The following is a 25,454-nucleotide window of genomic DNA, read 5'->3' on the forward strand; positions in this document are numbered from 1 at the left end:
AGGGATCACTGGAGTTTTAGGAGGGATTACCGAGGGTCTCAGGGATCACTGGAAGTCTCAGGGTGATCACTGGGGGTCTCGAGGGATCACTGGAGGTTTTAGGAGGGATCACTGAGGGTCTCCGAGGGATCACTGGATGTTTTAGGAGGGATCACTGAGGGTCTCCGAGGGATCACTGGAGCTTTCAGGAGGGATCACTGGGGGTCTTTGGAATCACCGGAGGTTTCAGGGGTCTCTGGGGGACAACTGGAGGTTTTAGGAGGGATCACTGAGGGTCTCCGAGGGATCATTGGATGTTTTAGGAGGGATCACTGGAGCTTTCAGGAGGGATCACTGGGGGTCTTTGGAATCACCGAGGTTTCAGGGGTCTCTGGGGGATGACTGGAGGTTTTAGGAGGGATCACTGAGGGTCTCAGAGGGATCATTGGATGTTTTAGGAGGGATCACTGGAGGTTTCAGGAGGGATCACTGGGGGTCTTTGGAATCACCGAGGTTTCAGGGGTCTCTGGGGGATGACTGGATGTTTTAGGAGGGATCACTGGAGGTTTCAGGAGGGATCACTGGGGGTCTTTGGAATCACCGAGGTTTCAGGGGTCTCTGGGGGATGACTGGAGGTTTTAGGAGGGATCACTGAGGGTCTCAGAGGGATCATTGGATGTTTTAGGAGGGATCTCTGGAGGTTTCAGGATGGATCACTGAGGGTCTCAGAGGGATCACTGGAGTTTTAGGAGGGATCACCGAGGGTCTCAGGGATCACTGGAGGTCTCAGGGTGATCACTGGGGGTCTCGAGGGATCACTGGAGGTTTTAGGAGGGATCACTGAGGGCTTCCGAGGGATCACTGGAGGTTTTAGGAGGGATCACTGAGGGTCTCAGAGGGATCACTGGGGGTCTTTGGAATCACCGAGGTTTCAGGGGTCTCTGGGGGATGACTGGAGGTTTTAGGAGGGATCACTGAGGGTCTCCGAGGGATCATTGGATGTTTTAGGAGGGATCACTGGAGCTTTCAGGAGGGATCACGGGGGGTCTTTGGAATCACCGGAGGTTTCAGGGGTCTCTGGGGGATGACTGGAGGTTTTAGGAGGGATCACTGGGGGTCTCTGTGATCACTGGAGATTGCAGGAGGGATCACTGGCGGGGTGCACAGGCAGGATCACCATGGAGGCGTTTAGGGGGGATCACTGTCAGTTCCGGCGGGCATCACGGGAAGTTTCGGGGGGATGACAGCGGGCCGCGGGGCACGGCCCCCGCCCGGCCCGGCGCTCCGTGAGGGCGGCGCGGCGGCCGTGAGGCGGAGCCGGGCCGGGCCCGCCCCGCTCCGTCACTGCCGGGCCGCCATGGCGTCCGGGCCCGCGGGCCGCGCCGCCGAGGAGCCGCCGCCGCCGGAGCCGCCCGCCGAGCAGAAGCCGCCGCCGCTGCCGCCCGCGCAGGAGGAGTTCTCCTTCCTGCCGCTCGTCCACGACATCATCAAATGGTAACGGCGGGCACGGCCGCCGCCCCCCGCCCCGCCCCGCTCGGCGCTGCCTCGCCGCAGAGCGCCCGGGGCCTGCGTGAGGAGCAGGGCTAAGGTGTTCTCCCAGCCGGTGGCGTTCTCCCAGCCACAGCACCCTCGGGGGTGCAAAGGGATGCCCGCCCCCTTTAGTGATGCTCACCCGGCTCCCGGCATCCACAGGTTGCTTTGGATGGGAAGAAGGCAGTGGGGTTCCCTCGAAGTTGTTTTTTCATCCTTAGCATCCTCATAATGCCTTGAACACGGAGCTGAGTTATTGGACCCTCCCTCAAGTGATGCTCCCACAGCCCTCACTTCCCCAGGATGCCCTGAAGAGGTAGCGGTCACCCTGCAAGTGATGCTCTCCATCCTCCCCAGCATCTCCTTTGCCCTTTTTCTCTCACCTGGAGTTCCTGGGAAGAGTGTTGGAGAGAGCTGGCACAGCCCCAAGTGCATCTCCACTCTGAGTGGTGCCAGGGTGGTGTCAGGGTCACCTGAGCAGTGCAGATGCTCCCATGGCTCAGGTACACTGCCCCACCGCTAACCCCAGAGCAGGAGCACTGTGTGCCCACTGGGTTATTGCTCCAGAGAACTGTGCTCTTTGGCTGATAACAGCCTCAGGAAGCACAGGCAGTGTGTCAGGAATGCAGCCCATTTCTGGGAAGTTGTAAAAAGGGGGATGGCTTCCTCAGTGGGACATACACTGTTCTCTTCCCAGCTCAAGATAAGCACTGTACAGGTGAAAGGTGCTGGTACAAGAATCCTGAGAACTGATGTGTTTCTGGGTCAGGATAACCCCTCCGGAGATGCTCATCTGAATTCCCAGAAAGGGGATGTCTCTGCCATGGAAATCCATCCAGGCAGGCTCTGTGCTCTCACCTGGGCAGGGTGAGGCAGTGGGCATGGGAAGCATGAATTGATTTCTTCCTGCCCTCTCCCTGTGCACTAGCTGAGGAGCTGATTTGTGTCCTGCTGATGCTTCACTTGGAGCAAACATGTCTGAAAGGTGAGGGAGGTTCATCCTTAATGGCTCTGCAGCCCAAGCAGCCCAATCCATGGGAATTAATCCCTTTGACACGCCAGTCCAGAATGGGCATGAGAACACAAACACTGTAATTTCACTCAGTCTCCTCACTGTGCTAGGTGTAGGCCATCAGGCTGCTCCCTAACCTTGATTCTCTCTGATCTGTGCAGACCACAGAGTGAAGCTAAATCCCCTGCCAGGTGTGTGCATGTACATCACCAAAGTGGGCAGTAGCCATGGGCTGAGACCTCCCAGACTGTGATGTGTCACTGATCAGGTTGTAGTGACTCACAGATGACAGTCCCAGGGATATCTTGTGCCCTGTCCCACCAAGCCACCCACTCCTGCTGCCCAGCTACCTCCCTTGGCTTTGTTTTTGGCCTTTCCTGGGTGGCTTGAGCCGACGTAGGGGCTGAACAGTGTGGCAGAAAGGTGGCACCACAGTGGCCAGCGGTGGGATGTTGTGCCTCCTGTCCCTGACAGATGGCAAACGGGCTGTCCTCTAACACAGCCTCGAGTGGCAGAGCCCAGCCCTGCTGCTCTGACACTGACTCAGCTGTGAGGACACATCTCCAAGGTGACTCTGTGCTCCGGAGCGAGGATGTATCGCGTAAATTTGCTGACATTCAAGGATGGGTGCTGTTTCCTGTTGTTTGGGTCTGGAGAAAGTTTTCCTAAACAGAGTCTGCTGATGTTTTCAGCCTTGTACAGTCAACAGCATCACTGCTGAGGTCCCACTGTGTGGCTCTGCCAATGGTGGGTTGTGCTGGTGTAGTGAAGGGCACTGTGCCTTAAGGCAGGTTTTGTGCCCAGTGTATCATTTATCAGGTTAGGAGCTGTGGTTGGATGCTGTGTTGAATCCTGCAGCTGCAGGCTCTTGCCATACCTTCCCACTCCCACATCTCCATGCTCCCAAACGGGGAATCACTTCAGTGGCTTGATGTAGCAGGAAAACTACCCATCAGGAGTAAAAAAATGCACCAACCCTGAAATATTTATCCCTTTGGGTCAACCAGCAACAGGCAGCTGTCAGTTCTCTTTGAGTGGGGAAGGGGATGGGATGTGAGGAGGACACCCCTGTCAAAGCCAGCCTGCAGCTGTGGTGGATGAAAGGCAGTGTCACCCCATCCTTCCCCAGATGTGCCATGGTTGTGTGTGTGCTTCTGTATTTTTCCACTGCCAACCTGGCCCTGAGTGCCTGCATAATGGGGAGACATTATAGTACCAGCTGCAGTTTTATTTAGAAGGGAATAATGAATATTTTGTTCCAACAGGCTTTTGAAACAAGCGGCGGCCATCTGCTTAAAAGTTTTGCTCTCAGCCATGTCACGATTCCCCAAAGTTATAATCGAGCACCTCTCTGCCCTGGTCATGCCAAGCAGATTTATTTTTAGGTCTGGCTATTGAACAGGCTCCCAGTTTTTCAAAGACCATTAGAATCCTGCTCTCCCTATTAACAGGCATCCTGGAAGCGGGGATTTGCTTTTGCCTGGAATCAGTAAAACTTCTTGCTGGTGCTAACAAAGCTGAGTCAGATACTAATGAGGGTTCAAGGGCAGACGCTGCCTCAGACAACACTGAGCCTTGAAAAGCACAGAGCTGGCTGCAGAGCCAATTCTGATGCTCTTAAAAAAAACACCACAAACCAGCCCAAAAAAAACCCACTGCTTCTCTTTTATTAAGTATAAATCCCCAGAGACTCATTTGAAAGCTCCCAAGTACCATTTTCTCTGCCTTTGGACACTCTCTGACACTTTGGGGAACAGTTTCTGTTTTCTGCTGTCAAGCTGTTTGGTTGCATTGATTTTTTTTGTATTACAGCAGCAACAGGTCACGGGTGAGACTGAGATCTTTTTTTCCAGGTGACTACACACAACATATACGCAATCTTACCTTCCCCAAAGAGAGATACAGGAGTTCAGAGGGAGAATTTAGCCTGCTCCAGGGTGATGTTTGAAAGCTGCAGAGCAGCTCCTAACCTGATTAATGCATCCTGAGGTGACTGGATTGTGTGCTGGAAATCTGCAGGAAACCAGGTTGCCCCATAGCTACCCAGTCTCTATCCATCTGTGTCATTTTATTGGGATAAATGAATCAGGTGTGTGTAGCTAGATACCAAAAGCAATTTTCCCAGTGAATTCCAGTTTAAACTCTGGTTGCATTGGAAATTACAGCGTTTTCAATAGCATAATTCACAGTGTCTCAATTTTCTCTCCTCTGCAGCATGGACAAGGACAGCCAGGATGTTCACCAGGTACTGAATGAGCTCAAGAACAAGTTCCAGGAGATGAGGAAGCTGATCAGCTCCATGCCTGGCATCGGGGTGAGCCCAGAGCAGCAGCAGCAGCAGCTGCAGAACCTGCGGGAGCAGGTCCGGACCAAAAACGAGCTGCTGCAGAAGTACAAGAGCCTTTGCATGTTTGAAATCCCCAAGGAGTAGGAAAGACCCAGCTCCACTCTCCAGGTCTGAGATACCTCCTGTCCAGGCTGAACAGAAGCTGGGTGGCAGAAGCTGACATTTCTTTCTTTAGGTTTTGTGGTTACAGAGCTGTGCCTGTGTGGACCATGGGGGTGTGACACTGGACCAGGACACCGTGTGCTCTCCTGGGACGATGGCAGCAGCACGTTCCCTTGATCAGCTGCAGGACTGTGCACTTACATATCCCATCCCCTGTTTTCTCTTGGGGTGGGGTTCATTCTTTTTTACTTTCAAACAAGCAGGAGACATTTTGCTTTCTCCTCACTAAGGGTCAAAGTACCTGCTGGTGAAAAAGCAGGCATTTCTGAATTTTTTTTTTTTTTTACTTAAAAATGGCCAAACATCAAAAGGGAACATAAGAGGGAAGCATTAACTGTTTGGCCCTGCTCCTGGAAAGAGTCTCTGGTACATTTTCCATTCCCTGTGTGTTGGAATCGGAATGATTGCTTTCAGTTACTTCTGTATTTCTCTTTTTAAACAATTGGTGGTTGTGTCTGAGATGAGTCAAATAAAGATTTATAAATTCCAAATTGCCCCTCTTGTGTTCACTGAGTGGATGTGGGCAGAGCAGGGGCAGGATGTTGGCAGCACTTGGGATTCTGGGCCTAGCTCCAATATTTTTCCCTGTTAAAACAGAGGAAGGGCAAGAATCAAAACAAAGGGCATAAATGATAAAAGCTTTTCGTTATTCCATACTAAAGTCAGGCTCAACAAGGCAGGTAAGTTCCACATCCAGGGGCTTCCCACAGCCACAAACATTTGAGCAGCTGGAACAGGTAATTCTGCCCAGTGGGATGGTTGCAATTCACCTGTAGCTCAGAGATTTTCTCTGTCCCCACTGAGATACTGTACTAGTACTTTCTTTGGGAAGGTGCCAGTGTGTAAACTCTGAGTAAAGCAGAACACTGAGATAAACAAAGCACAATGTACACATTTTTTATTACTGAAATTGCCTTTCCATCAGCCATTGCCTGTCCCAGCTCAATAAATTCCTGTGTCTCATGCCTGGACGATGTTTTCCATTCTTTTGCCAGTTGCTGTTCCTGTGAAATCAGGCATAGGCAGAGCTGGAAGAAGCAACTTGTTGCCAAAGAAATGTCTGGCACTTAGTTCAGGAACAAGTTAACTCTGTCAACTTGAATCCAAGTTTCAAGTGTATTTGAGAGGGTTTGCTTTAAGATAATTTTCTTTGCAGCCTCATTCCCCCACCGTTGTTTTGTGGCTTCAATATGATTTTTTTTTGCCATTAATATGTACTAAACATAGATTTGTGCTGCTGCATGAGGGGGAAGCGGAGGTTGAAAATGAGCTTTCTTTGAAGAGTGATCCTGTTTCCCTTTCACTTCTAGCAATGATTACTGCAACTTGTTATTGGGAAGAGATTAAAAACCATCAGATGTAAAGGTGACCTTTCGAGCAAAGTACTTCCTTTACTCATATTGCACAGTAAAAACAATATCCCAGCTGGGGTGCCAATGAATCAGTCTGTGTTGACATCATTAAAGTGTGCTTAGTTAATCAGCAAAGAGCATGAAACACAATCAGCTCTTTCTAACGAAGTGATGTCAGTTTGCTGGGTGACTGCGGGCAGTGACATGCCATGCCCGGCGTGTCATGGGGCTGGCAGTGCCGTCACTCGGCGTAGTGGAGTGAGGAAAGAGCGCTGCCTCGGTGACCCCTTGGAGTGAGCAACTCCCTGCCTGGCCCCTCGTTACCCTGTGTGGCAAAACCCCGGTGGCTTGCAGAGGCGGGAACCTTTGCACTGGGAGTCAGAGAAAATGGGGCAACACAGGGCTGGAGTGAGAGGCTGGTTTTGCCACCTCAGTGCTCAGGCCTTTTGTTGAGCAGGCTTTGCTATGGGGTTAGGGAAAGCAAGGAAAGGCAAACCCATAGGTGTAATTTTTAAAAAGATTTTATTAATTTGTAGAAAAAATAAAACATCAAGTTTCACCCACGGTAGAAACACTTGAAGATTTTTTTTTTTGTTCATGTCAATGACAAACAATACCTACATAAAGTGCCTATTATTTTATTTTGTAAAACCCTTCCCTCTCCCCCCACCCTCCCCAAATCTTGCAAATCAAACAAGACAAATGTAAACAAGAGTCAGTTTTTTGGTCCATCGGGGCTGTAACTCTGCAATGTCTTTGCAACAGCTTAGGAGTGTCTTCTGCATGTGTTTTGCAGACACAGATGAACACACAACACAGAGCCAGAGTCCGTGCACAGTTTCTCAAGTTGGAAAAAAAAAAAAATTTCAAGAACCAACCCCAAAGCCCCAGGCAGGTGCTGGCCGGGCCCCTGCTCTCCCTCCTGAAGGCAGTGCCTGAGGCTGGGTGGTTTGGGAGGGAAAGAAACACCAAGGTCTGTGCCCTCCACACTCATCCTCCCACCTGGCTGCCCAGCAGCTCACCCTTTCCCCGTCTCTTTACCCAGAGGAGGAGGCTGTTCCCAGTGACATCCCCTCCTGCCCTCCAAAGTCTCCCCCTTCGCATCCCTCGCTCCCAAAATGCACCCCCAGGGAGGGACACGATGAAAAGCGGGAGGAGGGAGGCTGGGGGAGAGACGACGCCCTCTCTGCCCGGGCGGGCACCTGCCCAAAGTCAATTCGGAAACGAGCATCTTTCCCCCCTCCTTTCCTTCTTTCCTTCCTTCCTTCTCTCCCGTGGCGAGCGGGGGCTCCTAGCTGATCACGCAGCGATCCTTCTCCTTGCCGTGCCCGCCGCCGATGGCTTTCTCCCGGATGTACATGAGGTCGCTGTGCACGCTGGGCCGCCGGGCGAAGGGGGCCACGATGCCGTACGCCTCCTCCGTGCCGCCCCGGCCCCCCTCCTTCAGCAGCTTTTTGCCTTTCAGAGCCTTCTTGTGCAGGATGTCGCAGTACTGGACCGAGACCTTGCGGTGCAGGTCGGGGCTCATCTCGCTGGGCAGCTTGGCCATGGCGAAGAGCGCCTGGAACATCTGGTCCAGGCTGCTGTTCCTCTTGGCTGAGATCTCGAAGTAGGCACATTTTTTGGGGTCCCCTCCCACCAGCTGCTCGATCTCCCGGGGCTGCACCTCCCGGTAAAAGTCCCGGTCGCCCTTGTTGCCGCAGATGACCAAGGGAACCTCGATGTTCTCCTTGGTTTTGTTCTTCAGGCACGACTTGGTCTCCAGGATTTGCTGCTTCAGGCGCTGCACCTCCTCAAAGGAGTCTCGGTTGTCCAGGCTGAACACGAGGATGAACACATCTCCTGGGGACAAAGAGGGAACGTGAGATGGTTGCAGGGATGGGGACACAGAGAGACCCACTCCTAAGCCAAATAAAGGCTTGGAGAAAGAAGGACCAGGCAGCACCAAGAAGAGCTGCCCAGCCACTTGAACACACAAAATCGTACCTCCCCTCCTCCCAGGACTGCAAAAACATCCCCAAACTGAGCAGGAATGTGGCAGAGGGACCTCCTGACAAGTACCTGTGAGGATGGAGAGGCGGCGCATGGCTGGGAAGGGGTGGTTGCCCGAGGTGTCCAGGATGTCGAGCTGGTACACCTCACCACGGATGCTGTAGAACTTGCGGTGGAAGTCCTCGATGGTGGGCGTGTATTGCTCCTCGAAGCGGCCGGTGAGGAAGCGCGAGACGATGGCCGTCTTGCCCACCTTGGAGGAGCCCAGGATGACCATGCGGTAGCAGTTCTTGGCGGGGATGCTCAGCTCGGCCTCGCTGGGACACATCTTCTTGATCATCGCTGCCAGTTTCATTGACGCCGGCAAAAGTGCAGCTTGCGCCGAGAAGGAGACGAGGAGAAGGAGGAAGGCGCTGCCTGCCCGGCTGCTTAGCCCCTCTTCCCTCTCAGGAAGGGTCGGTGTGAGCTCTGCACGGCGGCCGCCGAGTTATATGGAGCCGGCAGCGACCGCCCCTCGGCGCGTCACGGCCCGGGGCGGCGGCGGCTGAGTCAGCGCCCGGCTCCGCGCCCGGCCCGGCCCGCGCCCCCGCCGGGCTCCGGGCGGCGCGCACCGCTCCGGTCCGCAGCCCCGGCCGCACTCCCGGGGCTCGGCTGCCCTGTCCCGTTCACAGCCCGCTTGGGGCTCCGGGTGCTTGGCAGCCCTGTCCCGTTCGCAGCTCCGTTCGCGCTCCCGCTGCTGCGCAGCCCCGTCCCGTTCCCATCCCGGTTCTCGCTCCCGGGAGCGCACAGGCAGGTCCCGTTCCCATCCCGGTTTGTGCTCCCGGGGGCGCACAGACATGTCCCGTTCCCATCCCGGTTTGTGCTCCCGGGGGCGCACAGACATGTCCCGTTCCCATCCTGGTTTGTGCTCCCGGGAGCGCACAGGCAGGTCCCGTTCGCAGCTCCGTTCGCGCTCCCGCTGCTGCGCAGCCCCGTCCCATTCCCATTCCGGTTCTCGCTCCCGGGAGCGCACAGGCAGGTCCCGTTCCCATCCCGGTTTGTGCTCCCGGAGGTGCACAGACATGTCCCGTTCCCATCCCGGTTTGTGCTCCCGGGGATGCACAGGCAGGTCCCGTTCCCATCCCGGTTTGTGCTCCCGGGGGTGCACAGACATGTCCCGTTCCCATCCCGGTTTGTGCTCCCGGGGGCGCACAGACATGTCCCGTTCCCATCCCCGTTTGTGCTCCCGGGGATGCACAGGCAGGTCCCGTTCCCATCCCGGTTCGCACTCCCGGAGATTTACAGTCCGGTGCTGTTCCCATCCCGGTTCGCACTCCCGGAGATTTACAGTCCGGTGCTGTTCGCAGCCCGGTTGGAACTCTGGCGCTTGGAACTCCCGCTCGCACTCCCGGTCCCTTTCACAGTCCCGTTTGCAAACAGATCTCTTTGCATCCCCGCACGGGGTCCCGGTGCTTTGTACCCGTCCCTTTCTCAGCCCGGTGCGGACTCCCGGCGCCCCGCAGCCGATTCGGGGCTCCGGGGTCTCAGGGAATGGGGTGACCCCGAGCTGCAGGAACCGGGGGCGGGGGGGACAGAGGGTCCCCCACCGCTCTCTGCCGTGGTTTTGCTCCGTTTTACACTTTCCTGAAAGACCGGAGAAAAGACCCCTTTCTGTGTGAGCTCCGATGCGCGGGGCCGGGAGCAGAGAGAAGTCTCGGTCCCACCGAGGGCTGCAGCGCGGGCTGGGGTCTGCGCGGTGACACCTTGACGGATGCTCTTAGGACGGCGGCTTCTCGTAACCCCGACCTCGACCCTCATTCCGGCCCAGGTTCCTGTTCTGATCCCGATCCCGATCCCGATCCCGGTCCCCAACCCGATCCCGGTCCCTATCCCGATCCCGGTCTCTATCACGGTCCCGGTGCCTGTCTCCATCCCAGTACTGATCCCGATCCTGGTCCCGGTCCCGATCCCGATGCTGATCCCGATCCCGGTGCCGATCCCGATCCAGGTCCCGATCCCGGTGCAGGGCGCCGAGCGGTGCCGCTGCAGCGCCGGTTCTCCCCGCTAGGGGACAGGCGAGAGTCCGGCCGGCGGCAGCGCGTGCAGGGCCGGGAATGGGAATGGGAATGGGAATGGGAATGGGAATGGGAATGGGAATGGGAAGGGGAATGGGAATGGGAACGGGAACGGGAACGGGAACGGGAATGGGAATGGGAATGGGAACGGGAATGGGAACGGGAACGGGAACGGGAATGGGAACGGGAATGGGAACGGGAATGGGAATGGGGATGGGAAGGGGAATGGGAATGGGAATGGGAACGGGAGTGGTGACATATTGAGAGAGCTGGGAATTATCAACCCAGGGAATGAAAGGCTCCGGGGAGACTTTAGAGCCCCTTCCAGTGTCTAAAGAGGCTCCAAGAGAGCTGGAGAGGGACTTTGGACAAGGGATGGAGGAACAGGACAAGGGGGAATGGCTTCATGCTAACAGATGTCAGAATTAAGTGAGATATTGTGAAAAAATTCTTCCCTCTGAGGGCGGTGAGGCACTGGAATAGTTTGCCCAGCGTGGCTGCACCCATTGCTGGAAGTGTCCAAGGCCAGGTAGGACAGAATTTGGAGCAATCTTATTTAGGAGAAGGTGTCCCTGCCCATGGCAGGGGGTGGTACAAGATGAGCTTTAAGGTCCCTTCCAACCCAGCCTGTTCAATGATAAAAATAAAATAATAAATGTTTAAAATATATATTAAAAAAAACCCACTGACAAAAAAAAAAAAAAAAACAACTTAGCAAAAGGTGATGCTTCAGTAAGGTTCAGGGCAGCAGAAACCTCACCTATAACACAGAGAGGGACCTCAGGGACAGCCAGAACACACAGACTGGGGCAGAACGGTGCCTTTCATCAGCACCACTTGGGAAATGGATGGTGCTGAGCTTCCCATCTCCCCTGAGTGTGGTGTCACCCTCAGATATTAATTTAAACACCCTTGGAAGGCTTACGGAGGGATTGTGGCTGTCTGGAAGGGAGCAGCAACTCAAACAGCGCCGTCCCTGCCTGCAGGGAAACATCCTGCCCGGAGGCACAAGGACACTTGGAGGAGAGAAAGTGGGACAGTTTCCTGTGTTTATCCATCTGTGTGTGAGACAGCAAAGAAGTTTAATAGCCGAACACAAAGCCCAAACGAATCACCCCAAATAACAAAAAGATCATTTAATTGAAGTGGTTGATGGGAAACAACAGGGGGAATAGGAAGTGGCAACCTCTGGAGGACAGACAAATCGAATATCTCGATCAGCATTTATTGCTGGCCGTGCAACTATTAATAGAGTCAGGAACAGGTAAAAATAGCCTGCTTCAAACTGCTCCTGGCTGGCAGGAAAAAAAAATCCATTTGCTCCTTCTAAACAGCTCTTTGGGCAGAGCATGCCAGGAGACAGATGTGCACTGGGATCCTGTGGGCTTGGTGGAGTGGGACCAGAGCCAGGGACCTGCTGACAGCCAGGAGAGGATGTCAGGGACCTGGGGTGGGTGGAGGAGAGCTGCTGCTGCTGGGAGCTCCCAGAGAATAGGTGGTGAGCACTGCCTGTGCCATGCCAGAGCCCAGCTCCTCACGGAGTCACGCAGAGCCCGAGCAGGGAGCATTACACAGCATTAGCTGAGTCCTCCCAGGCTCATCTGGAAACTCATCTCCTGTAGGAGCAAAGCCCATTTGCTGGGAGCTGCTGCCAGTGATTGATGATAAAGGATCCACCTCGCTGTAAGGCAAAGCCTTCCCACAGTTATGACTCTTTTACAAATCACCACCTATTTCTGACCTGACTGCAAATAGCCCAAGGCTTCAGCAGAGGCAAGTAAAAGGACATTTCCCCCACAGCTGCCAGAGTTTGTCCCTGCTATTGGTGGGATGTTTTGCTCCTTGTCTGGTTTGGGAGGATAGAATCCCTTTCATGCAGCAGCTCAGCACAGCCAGAGCCACAGGCAGGATGTTCTGCACGAACCCCAGCGACACCTTTAATGGAATCACCTTCAGCACAGATCCCTCCTTGTTTTTGCTGTTCCCCTCCCTATTTTCACCCTCCTCGGTTTACCAGCCACCTGCCAGCCAGCCAAACCCACCCTGTGTCCGTGAGCAAGTGGCTGAGGAAAGGAAATTCCACGAAAGTCACACAAACATCCCGGCGACAGAACACACGGCTCCCCAGGGCCTGGCTTGGACGAACTGTGCAGCAGCGAGGCAGAGCTCACAGCAGCTGCACCACGGCAAAAATGTAGGAAGCAAAATGTTCCAGGAAGCAGGAGCGGCACCGAGGTGCCCAGCACAGGGACAGGCGAGCGGGGATACTCGGAAAAGGACAATTACATCAGAACATGAGTTTGGTTTCGGAGCGTGCTGCGGAGCTGGGAAGGATCATCCCCCCGGGGCCTCGGTTCACGGCCGGGTCCTGCGGGTCTGAGCGGTGAAAAAGGACTGGAAAAGCCATTTGTGTCCTTCCCACCTGGCACATGCAGAGCCTGCAGCTGTCCCAGCCACGGAGAGGGGCACATCCCACGCGAGCTCCTTATCAGATGCTTCCCATCCCACCACGGGCTCATCCCCACTGCAGCAGCACACAGCATTCCCAGGCTCTGGAGCAACCACGCACATGGAACCAAGCCCAGCTCTCCTGGCTCCCCAATTCCTGCTTTTCTCCCCCAGGACTGTTCTTTGGCCAGGGCCCCTCTCCCTGGGGGCTGTAGTGCAAGCTGGTGTCCAGCTCCTTATCCTGCTTCCACAGAAGCAGCGTGGGCTGTGCATTTCCCAGCAGCTGCTGGTGAGCAGCAGGGACTTGTGGGACCCCAAATCCTGCCCCGGCTGCTCCACTGGGGTGGGAGAGGGAGTGAATGGCCAGAGGAAAAGGGGAGCAGCTGGGTAGGGAAGGGAGGCTTTAGCTATAGTTCTTGCTTGTCCCCCTGAGGAAAACATCTGATTAAATCAAGATGCAGCATCCAGGGTTGCTATTCATTCCCTATATTATTAGCTTGTCTCATTTTATTAAATCTCTTTAAGGCTTTTCAGAAGAAGCACGTAATTCCCAAAATATAATTTTTCCCAGATGAGATATGATGCAGAAGCTGCTCCTTCTCTGGGGACTGCGGGGTGGCTTTATTTGTTTCCCTCCCCCACCCCCTGCTTCTTTAGCAACACTTTTCATGTCTCTTGATTCCTTTTAGCACTTGGGATTTGATTAACAGAGAATCTGAAAGCCTGAGATGTCTCAAATCCCCAGTTCCTGGAGTTATCCAGGCAAGGAGTGGCAAGAGGTCCCTCGGGACACCATCCCTGTGCTCAGCATGATGCAGCTCCGAGCACCCTGGAAATCCCCTGCTCCCAGTTTCCACCTCCTTTCATCCCATCCTTTTGCCCACAGGTCATGCAACAACCTGCCAGTATGAACAAAGGTGTTTCCACGTCCTGGATGTGTCCTCACACTCCAGCACCTTCTGCTCCCCTTCCAAGGAGTGGAGTTTCCTTCAGCTTCTCTGGGATTTGAGGGAAATGTCACCTGTAAGCAGAGAGAGGCACCAGCTGGGCTTGGAATGCAAAGCACAGGGGAGAGGGAGGCTCGGTGACCCCAGTGGATTCATGGCTGAGGATTTCAGGCAGGTTCCCATGGAAATAGAGATGCTTGGCAGGGCTGGCAGGACTGAAATGAAAGCCCAGGAGGAGGCAAGGAGCTGGGTGGGCAGTGCCAGGCAGGAGCTGGCAGAGGAAGGAGCCTGGAGATGTTTCCTGCCAGGTCCCACTTCTGCTCCTGAGGGTCTGGAGGGGCTGAGGCCGGAGCAGGGGTGGAGAGGCTGGAATTTGGGCAGTGGAGCTGGACAAAGGCTGAGCCCGTGGCCAAATCCAGGACCCTCGAGGCTCTCAGCCCAGCAGGCAGAGCCTGGCCCTGACGTCTTCCCAGGGCTCTGATGGCTCTGAGCCCTCCTGCACCCCTGAGTGGAAAAGGAGCTGTGCTCCATAAACAGCTCCTCCCGAAGAAAACGCAACATGGAAAAAGCAGCACATTCCTACCATTTTTTCCCCCTTTGAAACAGGATCCAAGGAGGATACGGCTCACCGGGCTGTCTCGGGGTGGCTTTTGAGTGTGAAAATTAAAGAAAACAGCCTGGTAACTTGTCCTCTGCCTCATGGCAGGGACTCAGTGCGTAAGGGCCCCCGGAGTGAGGGTGGAAATGGGCTGGGTTGGCTTGGATGGAGCCTTCTCCACCCTGTCCCTGACGGGGGTGATGCCTGGGGCAGGGGGACAATGGCCTTGGGGTGCTGCTGCTGCTCTCTCAGCACTGGGGGAAATTTCGAAGCATTCCCTGGACACCAGTGAGTTGGGAACTGCCTGGATCCCAGATCCCTGAGCATGGACCTGCCAGCAGAGCCCATGCAGCTCAGCCCTGGCATCCCCATCCTGCCCTAGGAATTTGTTTGGGCTCCAGCACTGGGGGTTTCCCACATGGGAAGAGTTTCCTACCAGGGTGTTCTCCCCATTGCTTTGTGAGCATTTAAAGTCCAGATTGTTTTCCCTATACAGCAGGGATAGAACAGGCTGGTTTATTCCCCTGCAAATATAAATTCTGCCACGTCCCCTGTCCACCTTCTCTGGATTAAGGGATCCCAAACTGCCCCTAAACCTCAAAGTTCATCTTTGCTTTTACATCAAATCCCAATCACTGGTAAAAAAGGTTCTGCCTCGGAGTTGGGTTGGCTTTGGGAGCCCACACCAGAGCCCTGAGCCCCTCATCTCCTGCCACCTTCCCAACCAGCCCAAGTGCAGGCTCAGCACGCAGGAGCAGGGTGGGAATGGTGAATTCCCAGTGCTGCCAGTGCCACCCCGATTGCGCCACGTGTTTATTCTGTGTTTGTTTGCCACCGTGTTTATTCTGTGTCTGTTTGCCACCCCATGGCCATCCCTGCCCTGGGGCAAGGCAGAGCAGCTTCCCTGGGCAAAAGCAAACAGGGGCACGGGGTTACAGGCGGTCACAAGGAGAGAAGGGCCTTGGGCATGTGTCCCTGCTCCTGCATGGCACCACCATCATGGAAAGGAGCACAGGACGCAGCCTCCACCTCCTGAAGTGTTCCTGGATGAAGCATCCCGTGGAGCTGACCCCTCATCCCCATTGCTGGGGTGTTTATTGATCCTCTCATCCCGAGGAATTGCCACGTGCAGCTCCATGGAGAGGGAGATGGGTGTGGGGGAGCCACGCAAGCAACCACGCAGAGAAATCCTCCACGAGGGTGGGCACAGAGCTTGTCTGGTGAGATGGGGAGAGCTGAGGCAGCACAGAGGGATGACCTGGGTGACCCAGCTGTCCCTGCCAGGTAGGAGTTGACATTTAACTAGTTTCTCCTTTCCTGGTGTTTGCTCTGGAGAAATATCCCAAACTTCAAAGGAAGTGTTATCTGCGGTGTTAGCACACAGCATCACGTGAAGCAATTCCCAAGGCTGCAAACAACCTCCCTGCCAAGCTCCAGTGGGCCCAGAAAGCCCCATGCTGGATTTTGAAGGCATGAAGGTATGAAAATGGCCCCATGACCCCATTTCCAGGGACTCCATTTGGTCTTTGATGTCTTTGCATGAGCCGGATGCTCCTGCCTGTGCCACTGCAGAGCTGGGGCTGCAGCCAGAGGGTCCTGGGGGGTCCCACAGTGCAGGTCTGTCCTTTGGAAGCAGCAGGACTCATGTTCTGATCCTGGCCACGAGATCCACCCTGCATCCATGCGGGATGTGTCCCAAATGCAGCCAGGAAGAGGGAAAAGAGCTGTGACACCACCAGCACTTCGTGCTCGGCCTGAAGGTTTCACCCCCTCCCTGCGGAACCTCCAATTCTTGGAAATATTAGGCAATTGGAGAGGAATCACTTTTTTTTTTTCCTTATAACCAAGGAGATTCCCCTTATTTATTGTTGCTAAATACCATAAAACAACATAAATAATGGTGTCTCTGTGTTTCCCTCCCTGCAGCCCCAGAGAGCAGCACAGCAACGCCTGGGACTGGCCCTGGCCAAAGCCAGCCCCTGCCCCAGGGAGAAAGGTGGGCTCAGAGCCCATGAGATGGGCTGAAACATCAACTTCCAGCTCCTCACTTCCCTCTTCTAAACAGAGCAGGGGCCTCTGAAATATCGAACTCCAGCTTTAGGGCAGCCAGAACCATTCGTGTGAAGGCAGAGATGTTTAATCCGTGCTGGCTGCTGTGGGAAGAGCTACAAAAACCAAGGGTGTGTCTGGCATAGCCCCCCAAAAAAACCCCACGTGCTGGAAATGGCAGATCAAGGGGGAAGGAGTGCGTGAAGCCAGTCCCAGCACAGCACCAAATCCCTGTGCTGATGGGCTGCTGTGGGCATGGGAAGGGAAGCAGATCCTCCACTGGGGTTTGTGGTGACAGACACGCGTTTTTGGAGTCTGGTATTGGCTGGGGAGGGGAATGGTACAACTGGGAAAGGCACACATGGTCCTCAGAATCAGCACAAATACAGCCCTGGCTGTGCTCTCATTAGGAATAATTCTTCCCGTATGAGCACGTGCTTCTTCAGTAAATACTGATTTCACTTATCAACAAATCCAAGTTTATTGACATCAGAGACTTTGAGCCAGGACTGGCAACTCTGACATAAATTGTCTGAATAATGCAATGTATCCTCTCCTCGATGGTTGCTATGGGTACTGGGCCAGTTTAGCCTCCCTCTATAAACATTAGCTGTGAAGGGAATGTGGAAACTTATCTAAAAATAAAATACTATGCCCGAATCTTTGAGAGGAAGGTGGTTGAGATGGCAATAAAAAAATAAATCTGTGTGTAATGGTTCTGAAGTGATGAAACACAAACACAGCATTTGTGAGCCCTTCTGGAGGAAATGGAGGCCGGACTGAAAAGAGACCAACACTTTTAATTCTGCTGAGCAATGCCTGGAGGGTGAGTTAATTACAACGTGGAAAAGCAAAAGGAAATGGAACTGTTTCATGGAGGTGACACTGAGAAGAGGGAGAACCCTCTGTGGAGGGGACAGTGTGATGCTGAGATGTGGTGCCACGTTCCAGTGCCCACGTGGAGCTGGCAGCAGCACAGCCCCAGCTCCAGAACCTGCTCGTCTGGTCATTTACACTTTATTTCTCAAACTGTTCTGGGAATCTGTGAAAACAGAGCCTGGGGCTGGAGCATCACCTCTGGAATCTTTCTGTAATCAAGGCAGGATTCAGCACTGGACAATTTTGGGACAGGCTGGTGGCGGGGGCAGAGGGGCACATCCGTAGCTGGCTGCTGCACGGTGTGGAAGGCAGAAACAAAGCCTGCCCTCTCCTCCCTCCCTCCCACTGCCCCTGCAAGACCGTGGAAAACAGCTGGAAGGCACTGGGTGGTGGGAAAGGCAGCAGGACCCTCATGTGGACCCGGGGAAAAGGAGGGGCTGTGGCATCAACACGGCCAGGGGTGGGATATCTGTGAAGTGCAGACAGGGATTGCCTCTTCCCCTGGATCTTCTCCATGCTGGGGCTTCCCCACAGGACAGCTGCCATCTCTGTGCCACTGGGATGTGCTTTAGGTCACACATTCTCACTCCTGTGCTTTTCAGTCACTTAGAGCCTTTGCAGTAGTGTGGAGATGCTGCAGGGCTCTGCACGGGTGGGAAATGCAGCTCTGGATGGGGACGTTCCTTTCCCAAAAAAGGAGCTGGTTTTTGGGTTTGCAGCGGGTTTTGCTGTTGCTGAACTCACAGCAGTTTCCCCCTGTTCCTTCCCCATCTGTGTTTGAATCCTCAGGGGCTCCTGAGCTCTCTCCATTGCTGGACCTGAGCTTTGTCTGCTTCTCGTGGCTCTGAGGCAGCACCTTCAGAAGATCTTCAGGATCAGCTGGAGCTGGTGCTTCCATATGCTCAGAGCCCACTTATGAAAGGCCCCCGGTGTTTCCATCATTACTCTGCTTTCCCTCCAGTCCAAGGGGAATTCATTTTTGCCTGTAGATCTCCAGTAATCCGTGTGGGAGAAGAGGTGGGCAGGTCCCATGTTGTGGAACTCCCAGGAGAGCATCGGGAGCTGCAGGAACCTGGACAGAGCCCTGGGGACAGGGACCTCCATCTCCCATGGGCTGTGGCAAGGAGCTGCCACCACGCTCAGGCTGTTCCTCTGGTCACTTCCAGTGCTGCAGGGAGCTCAGTCGGCTCATTAAGGGTTGCTGGGTTAATTAGTAGGATACATCTCAGGAAAACGGGTAAATCAGACAGTGTGGGGACCGGAGAGGCACGAGGTACCCCAGAGAGTGCCCTGCAAAAGGCAAAGAGACAAGAGTCCATTGGGGACCTCACTGCTGCCACAGCAGCTCTGTCACAGCAGCGCAGTGCTGCCAAAACCTCAGCAGTGCCACGGGATTGTCCCAGCTCTCCAAAAACCAGCAGGAAAACGCACTGGGGGTTCCAAGACGGCAATGAACCCCCAGGAAAAGAGCCTGGCCAGGAGCTTGTGCTGTTGGAGAAGCTTTTGGTCCCCCAGACAAGCCTGGGCTGAGGTTTTAGGGTGAGCCCAGTGGCAGAAATGTTCCTGGCTCAGGCAAGGAGCAGCTGGAGCAGGGAGGCCTGATTTCCCTGAGGGATGAGCAGGCACACATGCCCTCTCCCACCATCCCTGCCACTCTCTGGAGCACCTGCCATGGCCAATAGCTGTATTTTTCTGCCTGATTCAGATTAAGCCTGGAGCTTCGAAGCTTCCCAGCAATTTTCCCTCGCACTGATTCTCAAGTGTATAATCAAAACAATTTGGGGGCTGCTGGTCGGGTGCCAAGAGGCGGACACGACTGCTGCTGTGAAAAGCCTCTCTGCCTGGGATTTTGCAGAGGCTTGAAGCTCAAATGCTTTGAGAAGTGTGGGAAGGGCTCTGGAGGAGCCAGGGAAGGCAGGACTGGGCTGGGGTCTCGTTGGTGGGGGAGCCCAGCAAAGCAGCCCCAAAATGCTCCCATCAGCAAACGCACCTGGGGCTACTTGCTCTTCACTCCCTCCTGCTTCCTCCGATAGATTTCCTCTGTGAAAGGCCTGTAGTTGGGAGGATAGGAATTTGGGGAGAGAGGGGGCAGAGACAAAAGAGAGGGGCAAAAGAAGGGAGGAAGAATTAAAATCAAGGCTACCGAGTGCAAATTTTGGGCCTGCAAAATGTGTCCTTCCCTGGTTGGCACAGCCTGACTACTCCTGTGCCATGGCAATCCTGGTTTCAGCCTCTCAGGACCATCCCTGTGCTGAGCAGGACAAGGCTCAGCACACACCCAGACCCCTCCTCCTGCAGACCATGGCTCTCTGCATCTCCTCCTCCCTTGCAAATACAAAAGACCTTTCACTGCTGAAGTACCACTGCTACTTCTGGGAGTTATTTTGTGCTGCTCCCTCCTGTGCTGCTGGCTGGGCTATTGTGGTGCAAAGCAGCAGAGGAGCCCACCCAAGGAACTACAAAATGCAAGTGCTTCTTGTAGGGAGCTCTTCTGGAGACACAATGAGTCCCCTCACTGCCTTCCTTATTGTTCTTCTATAGACAGAATCTGACACCCAAAAGGAAAAAAAGGCCTCATTTCGATAAAAATAAAAAAACCCGCACAAATGTTCCTAGAACTCTGCAAATAGCTTCAGAGTGGAATCTGCCCATTATCAAAACAATTGAAAAAAAAATCCTCTGTTTTCCTTCTTCCCCGCTGAATTAATTGGAAAAAAACCCATCTCTACTTGTGCAGTTCTCTGAAACCTCAAGAGTTAAAGCTGGTAGAAATAATTAGAAGCTCTCCAGTTCTGCACAGCTACTCACCCCTCGTACAGCACAGCGATTGTGTAGGAAATTGCCACTACAGCTGTCAGCAAAAGGCCAGCTGGGCTGGCGTGCCTGTTTTGAAAGAGAAGGAAAAGATCAGGTAAGTACATGGGCTTATGCAAGACCTGGTTGAGAAAGTGAAATGAGACACTGGGCTGCAGAGAGCTCCTGCTTGCTCATTAAAACAGAAGCAAACAAAAGGGTTGGGGTTTTTTTTGTGCTTAATGTTAACTGTCTTAGACAGATGTTACTTGGCAAAGGCTCTTCCCCAGCCTACTTCAGCGACTGCTTTTAAGTCTGATCCCTGCACGTCTCTGCTATGAGAGCTCCTGCTTTGATGCTAAATCCTGAGATGATGGGGATGTTTAAGGGCTGAGCAGCTGCTGACACACGGCTGCAGCTCCCAACTCTGAGGGAAATGCCTCATGTCCCAAAAAGGTGGGCCACCCAGGGTACCAGGGACACCAGGCAGCCAGAGCAGTGTGTGGCATCGTAGACATCCAAGTGGTGGCTCAGGCAGCACAGGGATGGGGATGGAAAGGAATGGGAAGGTCCATTCCTGCCCTGGGGAGGGTGCTGGGGTGGGTGCTACACTGGGGCTGGGTGCTGGGGGTTTGGTTCACTTTTAAACCCATTTCAAGGTGTTTCAGGAATGTGTCCTCCAGCCAGATATCACCAGGCACAGCACGGGGCACCGATGCCACCACTGCTCCTCACTGGCTGGCTATGGGGAGAGACAACCAAGAACTGAGGGTGCAATGGAGATGGCTGCTCCTTTTGGCAGAGGCCATAGCTTTGGGACCAAAAATCCTTGTCACCTCCTTCTCTGGAGAGAGATGTCGTAGAATCAGGGAATGGTTTTGACTGGAAAGGATCTCAAACCTCATCTCATCCCACCTTGCCATGGGCAAGGACATCTTCCACAATCCCAGCCTGCTCCAAACCCTGTCCAGCCTGGCCTTGAACATTTCCCCACCAAGGACAGCTAAATACTTTATTTCCTGACAGCCAGTTCTCATCCCTCTCAGAGCTGCCACCAGCAGTTAAAGGCAATCACCAGCGTCCTAATTAAGGGGGACAATTAAGATAAGCTTTAAAGTTTCTTCCAACCCAAACAATTCTGTGATTTTATGAGGATAAACATCCCACTGGTGCAAGGTGCCTTATGTTGCTGGGAAAACACACCTGCAGAGAGAGACTGAACTACCTAAACCTCACACTGGAGCCACTTTCAGGTACCACCCACCCTCAGCAGTTCCTGGAGAGGCACCCACAAATCTCCAGTTTTTCACCATTTTCATTCTGCAATAACTTTTTCCCTCATTAGGAAGCTTCAGGCAACTTCCTTCTCTCCCAAGCCCCTGCTATTACATGCTTAGTCATGTCTCCTTCTTGATTCCTATCAGAGAGAACAAATTTACATGATTGTTTGTTGACAGCAAGACCTCTAATTGCATCATTTGGCTGCAGCTCCAGCTCTGATTTACACAGCCTGTTGCTGTGAGTTAGAACACTTCCCCAGCAGAGGCACACAAAGCTGGCCCCACACGGTGAATGCTCCAGTTTGTCTGGCAGGAGAAATGAGGCTGCTCAGCACAGGTGATGAGCAGCATTTGGGTGAACTGTTCCTGTCCTCTTACGAGTTTGACCTACATCTTGGGCCACATCTGATTGCAGCAGCGATGATGAATCAGTCAGGAAGGTTCTGTTTTCCTACTAGGACTTTATTTTTGGGCAGGAAGTCTGTCTGTCCCCATCCTTGCTGCAGCTCCCCATGGCTGTGGGTTGTCACCCCACTCGATGCTTTTAAGGCTGGACTGGGAGTCAGAGGACAGGCTGGTTGATGTGATGTGTTTTCATCCCTTATGGATGAGAAAGGATCAATCCTTTGGGTTCTGATCCCATGATAAGAAGTGTGATGCATCACAAATGTGCTCTGTGTTTTAGGTCTGCCCAGAATCAGACAGCTGGAGGATTCCTCCAGCATCCCTCCTGCTGCCACCGAGATGGGACATCAGCTCTGGCCTCTGAGGGCAGACACCTGACCTGTTCTGAAAACCCTGGAACCTCAGGAGAAAGTGTGGACCTCCCAAAAAATCACCCAATGGAGGGTGTCCAGAGAAGGGAACAGAGCTGGGGATGGGTCTGGAGCACCAGCAGCTGAGGCTGGTGGGGCCTCAGCCTGGAGAAAAGGAGGCTCTAGGGGAACCTTTTCATTCTCTCCAAACCCCTGGCAGAAGGGTGAAGCCAGGGATACAAACAAATGGCCTCAAGGTGCCCCACAGGAGGTTTAGGTTGGATAATGGGAAAATTTCTTCCCTGTAAGGGTTGTCAAGCCTTGGGACAGCTACCCAGGGCAGTGGTGGAGTCACCATCTCTGGAGGGATCTAAAAGCCACGTAAATGTGGCATCTGGGGACATGTTTTAGTGCTGATCATGGCAGAGCTGGGTTAATGCTTGGACTTGATGATCTTATAATTCTTTTCCAACCTAAATGATTCTGTGACTGTATGTACTGAGGTCCCAGGGAAGAGAAACAGCCAAAACCACCGTGAGAAGGGCTGTGCTGAGCTTCCCCCAGGCAGGTGGGTGGTGTCTTGGTGCCACTCTGCACAGCTCCAGCAATTTCTTCACAGCAATTATTTGTCACGCCTCGCTGGCCTTAATGGTGGCAGCCTTTTAACGAGAAAAAGGAGGCAATCACTGCTGTCCTGAGCTGCTCAGAGCTGCTCTTGCCCAGAATTGTGGTGGAAGAGCACAATGAGAGGGGTGAAGAAGGGATTCTGCGACAGAAACAGCTCAGGAGATTTCAGTGGATTCTGCAAACCTTTTAGGAAGTAGCTTGATGCTGATTTGAAAACAAATGAAGATCTCCTTATAATTCCTCCTGGCTAAATCCCTACTTCTGTGCTGCTGTGGGGGTCGTGCTGGGGTGTGGTGTGGGGGAACCCATCCTGCCCCAGCTCTGCCCCACTTCCCACAGCAACATAAACATTTCCATGGTGCTGCTGCAGACTCTGTGGCCAACTCTCGTGCCCAGCACTGCCTCCCTTTGGCATTTAAATCCTGCACCATTTCCCAGGATTTAAACCCCATCCAGTGCCATGGCTCTGCCAGGAAGGGAAACAGCCAAGCCTGACAGCACCGGGGGGGATTTCAAGTGCAGAACTAACAGCAGCAAGGCTCAGTGGAGACAGGAGAGAAACCATCAGCTTTACTTATTACCAGGGGCTGCACACATGGCTGAAAAAATGACCAGAATGTGGCAAAGCACTTAATTTTTTCCACCCAAGCAGAGGAGAGGTGGTCACAGTCAGGACACCAGTGCAAAATACCCAGTGATAACAGCCTGCAACACTCCATGGGCTCCTGAAGTAACACAGCCAGGGGTTTTGGTTTTTTTTTGGTTTTTTTTTTTTCTCCTGGGCAAATAAATAAAATGTGATATTAAATGAAAACCACATCAAACTTGTTACACTGAATAGAGTATATTGCTCATTTGCTGCTAAATTACAGCCTATTCATTTCCTCCTAAGCAGGCTATTAAGCTGTGTTGTATCACACAAGGAGTGTTTCGGAAGTGTTTTCACCGTGGGCTGGGGGAAAGGGTGGCTTGGCTTATTTTGCTTTTTTCAGAGTAATTGCAGGGTCACACTGCTCCCCAGTACCAGTGCCCTGCCCCTGCCGAGTGACACCCTGCATGAATTTGGCCCTGAATGTTGATTTTTCCACGTGCAAAGCCTGCCAAGGACCTCGTTCAGCTGCAGAGCATTTGCTGATGTCTCCTCTCCCCCAGCACTTGGCCGCTCTTTATTTTTCTACAACAAATGCTGCAAGTGTTTCGAGACAGCCCAAGATTTTCCACGCACAAAAATAGCCAGGGAGGCAGAAGTCAGGGCAGGTTGCATTTTCTCTGCCATCACAGAGTGTCTTTTTGGCCCTAAATGCACCCTGGTACCTCATGCTCTGCCAAGAGACCCCACACCGACCCTCCAGGCAGAGGTGTTTGCAGGGGCACATACTCACATGAGGGACCAGCCCAGGTAGATGGCTGTGCTGCCCCAGTACATGGGATTATCCAGGATGCTGAAGGGAAAGCTGGTCACTTTTGCCTCCATCAGGATGCCAAAGTAATCACCTAAGAGCAAGCAGAGAGCTTCTGGTTAGGCTCCATGAAACTGGGAGTCATGGGGGGATTTGGCACATTGATACCCTCCCTGTGCCACGGGGCATCCCTGGCAGGGATTCACAGCCAAGGGTTTCAGCACTGACTTCCAGGCTGAGGAAACAGCAACAAATAAGTTGTTTGTTTACTCTGTGTCTATCAGCTTTTCCAGGAATGGCTCTTTGCCCACGAGGAAAGTTCCTGCATTGCAATGAGGTTGTGGCAGCCTCGTCCCTCATCAGGACACAGCTCTCCAGCTCCCAACTGGTTCATTCTGGTTTTCTCATTTGTAAAATTGCCTGTCAAATGCCACTCCACAAGGGAGAAAGTGCATGGGATCAAATCCATTTAATGTGAAAATAAACCCAGTGCTGTGTAATAGTGTTTGGAGCTGTTTTCATCATGACCACCACAACCAAATGCCCTCATCCATAATGTCACCCTTATCTCATAGCTCAGAGAATTTCTCATAATTTCAGAAAATAGCACCTCTGCCTACAAAACACTCAGTTATTGGCACAATGATGATGATGATAATGGGTGATTGTCATCTGTAATGAGGAAAGCTTTCAGAACTGTCAGCATCCAACCAGCTTCCCATCTACCTTGGAGCAATCCTTCCACCCTCCTGAAAGGAGCTTGGGAAAGAAACGACAAGGAGGTGTGCAGCTTGTGAGCAACATTCAGAGGGGTAAAGGGCCAAGATGCAGATCTCTCTTCTGTTGGTCTTACAAGTGAGACCACGAAGCACCACATCTACATGACTTTTAAATCCCTCCACTGCCCTGGGCAGCCTGTGCCAGGGCTTGAGAACCCCTTTGGTGAAGAATTTTTTTCTGACATCAAATGTAAACATCCCCTGGTACAACTTCAGGTCATTTCCTCTTGTCCCTTGCTCACTGGGAGCAGAGCCTGATCCCTCTCTGGCTGCACCCTCCTGTCAGGGAGTTGTGGAGAGCCAAAAGGCTCCCCCTGAACCTCCTTTTCTGCAGGTTGAGCCCCTCCCCATCTCTTTCAGCTATTCCTGGTGCTCCAGCCCCTTGCCCAGCTCTGCCCACTGCACCATCCATGCTCCAAGTCCACTGATCTGTGAGGAGCAGCTGGTTCCTCAGCCCAGGGCACTGCCACC

At 53.4% G+C, this 25,454-nt stretch overlaps 3 protein-coding genes across 5 annotated transcripts in view; 1 reads left to right on the forward strand and 2 right to left on the reverse strand.

Moving 5' to 3' along the window:
* Window positions 1–1,336: 1,336 nt before the first annotated feature.
* MED9 (mediator complex subunit 9) lies at window positions 1,337–5,521 on the forward strand. The gene is made up of 2 exons (XM_021550481.2): window positions 1,337–1,473; window positions 4,736–5,521. The coding sequence occupies exons 1-2, from the start codon at window positions 1,337–1,339 to the stop codon at window positions 4,950–4,952; spliced, it is 354 nt and encodes a 117-aa protein (XP_021406156.1). The 3' UTR covers window positions 4,953–5,521.
* Window positions 5,522–6,885: 1,364 nt separating this feature from the next.
* RASD1 (ras related dexamethasone induced 1) lies at window positions 6,886–8,824 on the reverse strand. 2 transcript variants are annotated; one of them, XM_077786895.1, is made up of 2 exons: window positions 8,444–8,824; window positions 6,886–8,153 (listed from the first exon to the last, which is right to left on the reverse strand). In XM_077786895.1, exons 1-2 carry the CDS (start codon window positions 8,727–8,729, stop codon window positions 7,420–7,422), a joined length of 1,020 nt encoding a protein of 339 aa, XP_077643021.1. In that variant the 5' UTR covers window positions 8,730–8,824; the 3' UTR covers window positions 6,886–7,419. The 2 variants fall into 2 exon arrangements, with proteins under 2 accessions (XP_077643021.1, XP_021406166.1); XM_021550491.2 differs by having other exon boundaries at window positions 7,580–8,224.
* Window positions 8,825–17,250: 8,426 nt separating this feature from the next.
* Window positions 17,251–25,454, reverse strand: part of PEMT (phosphatidylethanolamine N-methyltransferase) — a 41,966-nt gene continuing 33,762 nt past the window's right edge. For both annotated transcript variants that reach the window (XM_021549958.2, XM_021549951.3), the window contains exons 5-8: window positions 24,187–24,298; window positions 20,158–20,232; window positions 19,340–19,400; window positions 17,251–18,639 (exon numbers count right to left, since the gene is read on the reverse strand). In XM_021549958.2, coding sequence (XP_021405633.1) covers window positions 19,346–19,400; window positions 20,158–20,232; window positions 24,187–24,298 — 242 coding nt within the window. In that variant the 3' untranslated portion in view covers window positions 17,251–18,639; window positions 19,340–19,345. The remainder of the gene's footprint in view (window positions 18,640–19,339; window positions 19,401–20,157; window positions 20,233–24,186; window positions 24,299–25,454) is intronic.

The sequence above is a fragment of the Lonchura striata genome, chromosome 16 (genome assembly GCF_046129695.1).
Source record: "Lonchura striata isolate bLonStr1 chromosome 16, bLonStr1.mat, whole genome shotgun sequence".
NCBI lineage: Eukaryota > Metazoa > Chordata > Aves > Passeriformes > Estrildidae > Lonchura > Lonchura striata.